The sequence below is a fragment of the Camelina sativa genome, chromosome 5 (assembly GCF_000633955.1).
Source record: "Camelina sativa cultivar DH55 chromosome 5, Cs, whole genome shotgun sequence".
In the NCBI taxonomy this organism is placed as follows: domain Eukaryota; kingdom Viridiplantae; phylum Streptophyta; class Magnoliopsida; order Brassicales; family Brassicaceae; genus Camelina; species Camelina sativa.
The window spans coordinates 26336368-26345717 of NC_025689.1; the positions used below are offsets into that span (position 1 = coordinate 26336368).

At 38.9% G+C, this 9350-nt stretch overlaps 1 protein-coding gene and 1 pseudogene across 1 annotated transcript; both read right to left on the reverse strand.

Annotated features, from left to right (window-relative positions):
* LOC104789593 (zinc finger BED domain-containing protein RICESLEEPER 4-like) lies at positions 5103–7528 on the reverse strand. Its single transcript, XM_010515266.1, has 7 exons — positions 7198–7528; positions 6765–7117; positions 6250–6651; positions 6076–6122; positions 5823–5898; positions 5271–5598; positions 5103–5182 (listed from the first exon to the last, which is right to left on the reverse strand). Exons 1-7 carry the CDS (start codon positions 7526–7528, stop codon positions 5103–5105), a joined length of 1617 nt encoding a protein of 538 aa, XP_010513568.1.
* Positions 7644–9350, reverse strand: LOC104789594 (annotated as a pseudogene).

Genomic DNA, 9350 nt, shown 5'->3' on the forward strand with positions numbered 1-9350 from the left:
CATAACCCTGACCCCACTAGTCAGGACAACCCAAAACACGAGATCAATCTCGACCTCCGAGGTCTACATCCAGTCACTACGCTCATAACCACGTTCTAGACATTGTTTGCTCTCTCACTCATACATTCTTAGGTCGCAACCTTCGAACTGCACCGCCTGCACTCTCAGACCGTCGTCCTCGAGCCATACCGTTCACTCTCGGATCGTCACCTTCGAGATCTCGGTACCAGGGGAACTACTCATCCCCTCCAGGGAACTAATCATCCCCTAGGAGAACTAATCATCTCCTCTACCGCTCTCAGGGTCGCAACCCGTCAAGCCCGCGGTGCACCAGGGGAACTAATCATCCCCTAAGGAGAACTAATCATCTCCCTAGGGGAACTAATCATCTCCTCATGAGCAAACAAGTCCTAACGTCTATAAGCATCTCCAGACCGGAACTACCTCCCGTGGTTCACGTAAAACATCGCAATGTCCTACCAACACCATAATCTCTCCCAGAATATCATCACTGTCATGGCCACCCCCAGACCTCATTCCAAACATCTCAACCACTTTGGATATTCCCCCGCACCCTTTCCAAAAAAATGGACAAGTTCATACTTCCTGATTTTTTTTTTCATTTTTAGAAACCATCCATTTATGGAAACTTTCCACTTATAAAAACTTCTATTTCAGAAAACTTCCCTCAACACCACCGCTTTACGAAAATTTTGTACTCCGAACACCACCTCATCTTGTTACAGTGGCACTTCAGCCACCCTGGACAAAGTAAGTGTCCAACTTAACTTCTCGGAAATCCCTTTCCAACACATCCACTTTTACAAATCACCGCCAACGGTATATCTCGATATCAGCGTGATCCACCAATTTCCAACAATTTGTCAATAGCCAACTGCACCTCTCGTACATAAGCTAAAAACACTACACAACTAACAACACATAAAACAACTTACCGTGGAATCTCATTGAAGGCTCGAAGAGGATGATACTAGGACTCCATACCACATGCAAATTGACTAACTACTCATAATCAATTTCATCACACAACATCATGCATCCAACAATAGGAAAATAATTCAACCAATTAAATTTCTTTAAACCACTCTAAACATCCTAGAACCGTAAAGGCTCTGATACCAAATTTAAACAACCCGAACCTTTTTTAAAAAATAACTACAATATATAATTAAGCATCCCATACTACTTAATTAAACCAACCAAACCACAATTCAACAATAAACCAACAACAACCAACATGCACAACGGAAACATACCAACAATACAGAACCAACATATCATCAATGCAGTAACATTCCTAACCATTCTATCCAACAACCTAACATAACTCTATCCAAAGTTCCATTAACACAAACACTAAAAACCAACATCACAAAACCGAAACGTCAAAAAGCTTTCCACAAAATCTCGTGCCAATCAGAAACCAGATGAGACCACGATTGTCCCAATTCGCGTCTGAGAAAACGTGTCTCATGAAACTGCAAATAACTAATCGAGTTTAAATCCAAATCCACTTCTGTAAAAAGGAGAATTACGATGAAAGGCTTGAGAATAAATCTACCAAATTTCGTTACCTTTAACAACGATTTGATATATCGAAACTGTTTCTTCCCAAACCCTAACGATTCTACTCCTTCTCCTTTAATCTCCTTAACACCACAATAGGCTCTCTCCTCTCTCTCTATCTCTTTCTTCCTCTCAACACAAGTATTGAATAACAGCCACGACCAAATTGAGAGAAGAGGCGTCCATATAATTATAAATACATCACTTAGGGTTTCCCAAAACTGGCTCTAAACCGGGTGAACTTAAACCAAACCGGGCAGTTTTGATGATTTCACATAAATTGATCGGTTCTTCCACTTTTCTTTGGGACACGGGCGTTACAAAAAACAATTAAAAAATTATATTTTAATTAAATAATTTGTTTTATTATTTTTTAGTAAATCAACCAATAAGTAATTGACAAATGTTTGAGCAAGATTCTTAGGAGTCTTAAGTAAGAAACGTTTCTCTTTCTCTTTTCTACTTTTCCACATATATATTATTATTTATTATTTGAGTCACTGCTTGAGAAACTCTGTTGGACATGCCCTGATAGTCTTAAGTTGAAATATGAACCAAAGATGACAACCTTTATTAGGTGATTTGAATGTTTCTTTTGTAAATTTGGTCAACATCACAGTATATTGTTGTAAAAATTGTAAATAAAGTTTGGTCTATGTTGCCTTTGTGGAGGACATCATGGTACACCTTGTAGTCAAAAATAATAATTATGGTTTTACAGCTGGTTACGAATATTTAAATATTAATAAAACTAGGATGAGACCCACATTTATGCTGCGAGTTTTTTAAAATTAATTTTGTTTTGTTTAACAGAAAATTTTATTATCATTTTTAATTAAATAAAATAAAATTTTATTATCATTTTCGATGCTAGCAATGTTTTGGGTTAGACGGTTAGTTTTATTTCTTTTTTTTGCGGCGGTTTAGTGTGGTTTGAAGAGAACCCTAAATCTTCCCTATAAAAGGAGAACGTCTCTCTTTCTTTAGGGGTTCCAATCCCTAGTCGATTCTTGCCCTTGAAGGAGAAGAGAGAGAGAGGTGGTTGTATCTCTTACAAGGGAGGACAAATGAGATGGTTTTGGGCTGGACAAGAGAAGGAAAGAGGCTGTCATGTGTTGCTTAGACATGGAGGAAGAAAGGGAAGCACCATTGGTCCTGTGATGTTATTCTTAGCCCAAATTCGTCCCTAATCCCAGGTAAGTAGGTGATTTGGTGCTCATCTAGGGAATTGAGATGTGTGAGATGAATTGTGATCGGGTAAGATGGATTGCAAAAAAATCAATGTGATGTTTTCTATGGCTATAGTCTCTGTGAATGCGTGGTTTATGTGCTAAATCGTTAGGATCGAGTATTGGTTGTTGAATTGGATTTTTGTGGCCGATAGGAGCATGAATTCGACTTCAGGTTGTGTGTTTTTGGGTTGGTTTCGGTCGAAACTAAACCTGTAGATGGACTGCGCGAACTGGTTCAAGATAGCTACTTCGGAGCAACGTTTGGAGAATGAAATGGAGTCCGATTTGGTTGAAATTTGGTGGGGATGTCTCTGGTGCTAAAATCTTCATATCCAATGGTGGGTTTACGAAATAGACGGTTGGTTTGTGATTTAATCAAGTGTTTTTATTGTGGTCTGAAATAGACGATTTTGTGGTAAGGTTGGGGTGTCGAGCGACACCAGCATGTTGTTGTGTTTTTGGATCATAGGAGACAGCTGGTTAGGTTTGGATGGGAAGGGATCGACGGAAGTGATGTTGTGGGCGTTAGTGTCGACCGAGACTAGGAGGGTGTCGATCGACACAATGTGTGTTGGTTCGCAAGTGGTGCGTTGGGTAACAATCATCACAAGATGGAGGTGTCGATCGACAATGGAGGAGTTTATAGTTAATCGGAGAATTCATGGGGAAGTGTTGTCCGTGGCTAGACGAAATCAAATATTCCAGCCCACCTCTCTTGTTACTCGGTCGCTAGGGATGGTTGGTTGTGCGTAGAGCTGTCAGACGGGCATGCCCGCGTCCGCCTGAACAGACTCGCGATGGACCGCATCTTCTTTTAGACCGAAGCGGGCCGCCGGCTAAGACCGCGGATAGATAAACCAATGTCCAAACCCACCCCGCAAATATTAGCGGTTAAGCGGATCAGCCCGCAGGCATTGTATAGTTTGAATGTGTATTATCATTTAAGATATGTAACTTGTTAAAACAGATTAACCATCATTGACCATGAATCTGAAACATTGAAACTCAAACAAACCTGAAAAATGCTGAACTTAAAACTCAAACATTCAAAATCTGAAAGACTGAAACAATGGAACCAAAAGCTGAACTTTAAACNGATGGATTGCAAAAAAATCAATGTGATGTTTTCTATGGCTATAGTCTCTGTGAATGCGTGGTTTATGTGCTAAATCGTTAGGATCGAGTATTGGTTGTTGAATTGGATTTTTGTGGCCGATAGGAGCATGAATTCGACTTCAGGTTGTGTGTTTTTGGGTTGGTTTCGGTCGAAACTAAACCTGTAGATGGACTGCGCGAACTGGTTCAAGATAGCTACTTCGGAGCAACGTTTGGAGAATGAAATGGAGTCCGATTTGGTTGAAATTTGGTGGGGATGTCTCTGGTGCTAAAATCTTCATATCCAATGGTGGGTTTACGAAATAGACGGTTGGTTTGTGATTTAATCAAGTGTTTTTATTGTGGTCTGAAATAGACGATTTTGTGGTAAGGTTGGGGTGTCGAGCGACACCAGCATGTTGTTGTGTTTTTGGATCATAGGAGACAGCTGGTTAGGTTTGGATGGGAAGGGATCGACGGAAGTGATGTTGTGGGCGTTAGTGTCGACCGAGACTAGGAGGGTGTCGATCGACACAATGTGTGTTGGTTCGCAAGTGGTGCGTTGGGTAACAATCATCACAAGATGGAGGTGTCGATCGACAATGGAGGAGTTTATAGTTAATCGGAGAATTCATGGGGAAGTGTTGTCCGTGGCTAGACGAAATCAAATATTCCAGCCCACCTCTCTTGTTACTCGGTCGCTAGGGATGGTTGGTTGTGCGTAGAGCTGTCAGACGGGCATGCCCGCGTCCGCCTGAACAGACTCGCGATGGACCGCATCTTCTTTTAGACCGAAGCGGGCCGCCGGCTAAGACCGCGGATAGATAAACCAATGTCCAAACCCACCCCGCAAATATTAGCGGTTAAGCGGATCAGCCCGCAGGCATTGTATAGTTTGAATGTGTATTATCATTTAAGATATGTAACTTGTTAAAACAGATTAACCATCATTGACCATGAATCTGAAACATTGAAACTCAAACAAACCTGAAAAATGCTGAACTTAAAACTCAAACATTCAAAATCTGAAAGACTGAAACAATGGAACCAAAAGCTGAACTTTAAACTCAAGTACTCAACCATTAAAAATCTGAAACATTCAAAATCTGAAAGTGCAAGACTGAGACAACGGAACCAAAAGCTGAACTTTAAACTCAAACACTTAAAAGTCTGAAACAAAACTAAAACTCAAGCCGTTTCTTCATCATCAACAATCGATTGGAAATAAGGTAGTGCCTCATCTTCACCAATTAATTCTTTCTCCTCCTCTACAGATTTCAAAAAAAAAAACAATGTATTTGTTAATACACTGTCTAAGATTGTGAAATTGAAAACTTATGAAACACATTTGCTTACCATTTTCATATGCTTCAAAACCTTTTAACCAATTGCGACTGTATATTAGTGTTTGAACATTTTTTGGAAGGAGGCAACTTCTATACTTGCTCAAAACTCGAGTTCCAATGCTAAAGGAAGATTCAGAGGCTACTGTTGTGATAGGAATACTAAGAAGATCACAAGCCATGGAAGCCAATTCTCCATAGCGCTGAGAGTTATCTTTCCAATACTTTAGAATGTCTAAACTCTCAAAATTCTTCATGTCTATTGCCGATTCATCAAGATACATTTGTAAGGAAGTCTTTCCACTAGCAACAACAGTCTCTTTTCGAAAGGCTAAGAAATCCTGCATAAGAAACAGGAAAAATTAAGAAACTGAAACTTTAAAAAAACCTGCAGTTTTAAAAAAAAACAGAACCTGCAATTTTTTTAAAAAACAGAACCTGCAAATTGAAAAACCAGAAACTAAAACATAACAAGTTAACAACCAAACCTGAAAACCTGCTGTTCTTGAAATCGAACCTGCAGTTTTTTAAAAAAACAAGAACCTGCAGTTTTGTAAAATCGAACCTGCAGTTTTTTTAAAACCAGAATCTTAGACATAAGACCAGAACGTGAAAACCTGTAGTTTCTAAAAAAACAGAACCTGCAAATTGAAAAACCATAAACTAAAACATAACAAGTTAACAACCAAACCTGAAAACCTGCTGTTTTTGAAATCGAACCTGCAGTTTTTTAAAAAAACAAGAACCTGCAGTTTTGTAAAATCGAACCTGCAGTTTTTTTAAAAACCAAAACTTGCAGTTTTTTAAGCAACCAAAACCTGCAGTTTTTGAAACAACTAGAACTTGAAACTTCAAAACCAAAAACCTGCAGTTTAAAACACCAACACCTGCAGTTCTTAAAAAACCCAGAAATTGAGACTTTAAAACCAATAACATGCAGTTTAATATACATAACCTGAAACTAGTCAAATAGAGAATTTATGAGTGCTTACATCGTAATTGCTAAAGCTTCCTCTTTTGCCTTCATTGTCATCTCTCTGGTAATCTGTTTCATGTGTCTTCGTAGAATGTGATGCAAAAACTGACTTGTTCTCATATGATTCAAACAAAGTAGGTAGTTTACTTTTCAATTGTTCAATCTTCTGTTGACAAGAACTTTTATCAAGTTTACCAAAACAATAGTTTGCAAGTGTTAGCTTCAACCTTGGATCAAGCACTGTAGTCATTGCAAATATATCACTTACTTCTTCCCAGTACTTATCAAACTTCTCCTTCATGGGTACAATCATGATTCTAATAACTTCATCATCGCTAAACTCATTCACTGTCAACCAGTTATTGATCTTCCAGACTTGCATGCATGAAGTACAAGTTGGAAGTTGGATATGTGGAACCTGAAATAAGAGTAGTAACCTGATCAAACGGCTCCAACAAATCACACAGACTATTGAGTCGTTTCCAATTCATCTTCTGTAGGAAAAAACTTATAGTTTAACCCATCAATAACTTTGAGATTAGCAAATGCAGCTCTATACTTGAGAGCCCTATCAAGCATCTTGTATGTTGAGTTCCATATTGTTTTCACATCCAGCAGCAAACCAGCCTTATGCTTTATACCAACAGATTCCACACATTTTGCGAATAGTATCTCCCGGCGTTCTGATCTTTGAACATACTTGATACTCTCCCTGATTTGATCCAACGAATCACCAATCACTGCCAGACCATCTTGAACAATGACATTAAGAACATGTGCTGCACATCTCACATGAAAATACTCTCCTCCACACAACAAATCATTTCGCAACATAAGCTGATTTTTCACCATCTCTTGCATTGTATCATTGTTAGTAGCATTGTCTAAAGCAAGTGAGAACACTTTTTTTTTTCAATCCCCCATTCCTTCAGTTTCTCAAGGATCTCCATAGCTAAGTGTGTACCTGTATGTGGAGACGGTACAGCACAAAATGCTAGAATTTTGTTGTTCAGTTTCCAATTCTTGTCAATGTAATGTGCTGTTAAACACATGTATCCCTCCTGAGTGATTGCAGACCATAAATCAGAAGTGAGACTGATCCTTCCAGGAAGATTAACTAATTCTCGCTTTAAATTCTCTGCTTCATTCTCATAAAACTTGTAAACATCGGCTGCCGATGTGTTACGGCTGATAAATTTCACATCTTCATTCAAATACTTCCAAATTGATCTTACTCTCTCATACTCAACATAAGCAAATGGGAGATCATGTTGAATGATACATTTAGCTATCATTTCACGAAAAACCATATGATCTATCTTCTTGGCTTTTAACCTTGCTTCTGAATTAAGCATCATTTGACAAATATCTTCATTTCTAGGCTTAAGCTTACAATGTTTAAGTGTTTTTAACTACAAATTTGAACTTTATCATCATAATAATTATTCTTTTTGTTATCATCTTTTATAATTCTTAGTATTTGATTCAAAAACTCTATAAATTTTTAGTTTAACACAAATTTTAGGTGATATATTGTTAATTAAGTTTTCTAAAATTTTACATTACAAAATTTCGCCCCAAGCCTCTAGAATCATTGGCACGGCACTGTTCGTGTAAAGAATAATAGAAGGAAATGGCTCGACCTTCTGTCCTTCAATGACCTCTATCTCATAGTTTTGTATAATTTTCACAGCTATTGTCTTCATATTCGTCATAACCACGTCTTTCCCCAAACAAGTCCTTGGACCGGCATTGAATGATAAAAACTTAAAAGAAGGCACATGAATCAACCTTCCACTCTCTGAAATCCATCTCTCTGGTTTAAATTCCGATGCATCTTCTCCCCAAACCGATTTCATTCTCCCTAATGAGTAAAGAAAAATGAAAATCTTTGAACTTGCATCGACTTTGTGTCCGCTCGGAAGGACATCCGAGTTTATAGGAGACTTGTTCTGAAATGGAACCGGTGGATAGAGCCGTAGTGCTTCACACAATGCGCCATGTAAATACACCAACTCTTCTACCTCCTGAGAGTTGAATGATTCAAAACTCTTGGTTCCTGGAGATAGTTTTGTGTCGATTTCCTGACGAATCTTGGTTATCGCCATTGGGTTCTTAGAGAGAAGAAAGAAGAACCAAGTGAGAGCAGAGCCTGTGGAGTCTCTACCAGCTACCATGAAGTTTACGATCATGTCTCTAAGGAATTTTTCATTACTAGGATTCAACAACTTGTACTTGGTCGTGTCGACATTCATGTAAGACATCAACAAATCTTTAGAAGAAGAGTCAATATCTCCACGGGCTATTTCATCTCTCTTAGAAGCTATGCACTTCGAGCAAATTCGGTCGAATGTCGAGTGAGCTTTTTTAATTTTCAACTCATCTCCAAACCCAAACCATCTTTGCATCTTCCAAATCATCTCCGGCTTGACATGTCTGTACAATATCGCTTCCTCTGCTTCGTCTAAAGCTGTTGCAAACTCCATATGCGGCATTTCGATCGAGAGACAACCTGGATCAACCCCGGTTATAAGAACAAAGGAAGTGTCGAAACCAAATCTTTTGAACACGTCTTGTAAGTCAACGACCAATTTCTTCTCAGCAACGTGATCAAGAAGTGGGACAACGGACAAGCCCTTTCTCTAGCTTACTCAAGCTTGTTTTTAATGTAAAGCTTTGAAAATCTTGATGATTGATAATGGTTTGAGCTGATTTCCTCAGTTCTTCCCATAACTCTGAATCCGCGTTGAAAATCCCATCTCCCAAAATATCGAATATCTTCTTGAACTCGGATCCTTTTGGATAATTCTCGAAGTTTGAGCTCATGATGTAATGGATATTGGCCGGATCAACGGTGAGCAACATGTCGAGTCCCGCAAAACATGGGCCTTTGAAAGCAAAAGTCATGTTTGAGGCCTCGAAAACCTCAGTTGCGTAGTCGAAACCCTGAGGGATCATCATGACGAGTAAACCCGGAAGCATACCGACTAACGGCCAGTCCGTCGGGAAGATACGGTGGGGTTTCTTGCTAATCAAGAAATATCCGAAAATGAAGCAGAAAAAAAAGGAAAGAAATTGAGACTTCAAGTAGGGTTATCGAAGCCATGAGAGATTATT

What these genes read in the sequence shown, in the direction of transcription:
- LOC104789593 (XM_010515266.1), bottom strand. Translation starts at nt 7,528, where the DNA reads ATGATAGCTAAATGTATCATTCAACATGATCTCCCATTTGCTTATGTT. An exon ending in GAAGCTTTAGCAATTACGAT is followed by an intron (nt 6,123 to 6,249) that starts GTAAGCACTCAT and finishes TTTAAACTGCAG; the next exon opens with GTTTTTGGTTTTGAAGTTTC. An exon ending in TTTTGAAGCATATGAAAATG is followed by an intron (nt 5,183 to 5,270) that starts GTAAGCAAATGT and finishes TGAAATCTGTAG; the next exon opens with AGGAGGAGAAAGAATTAATT.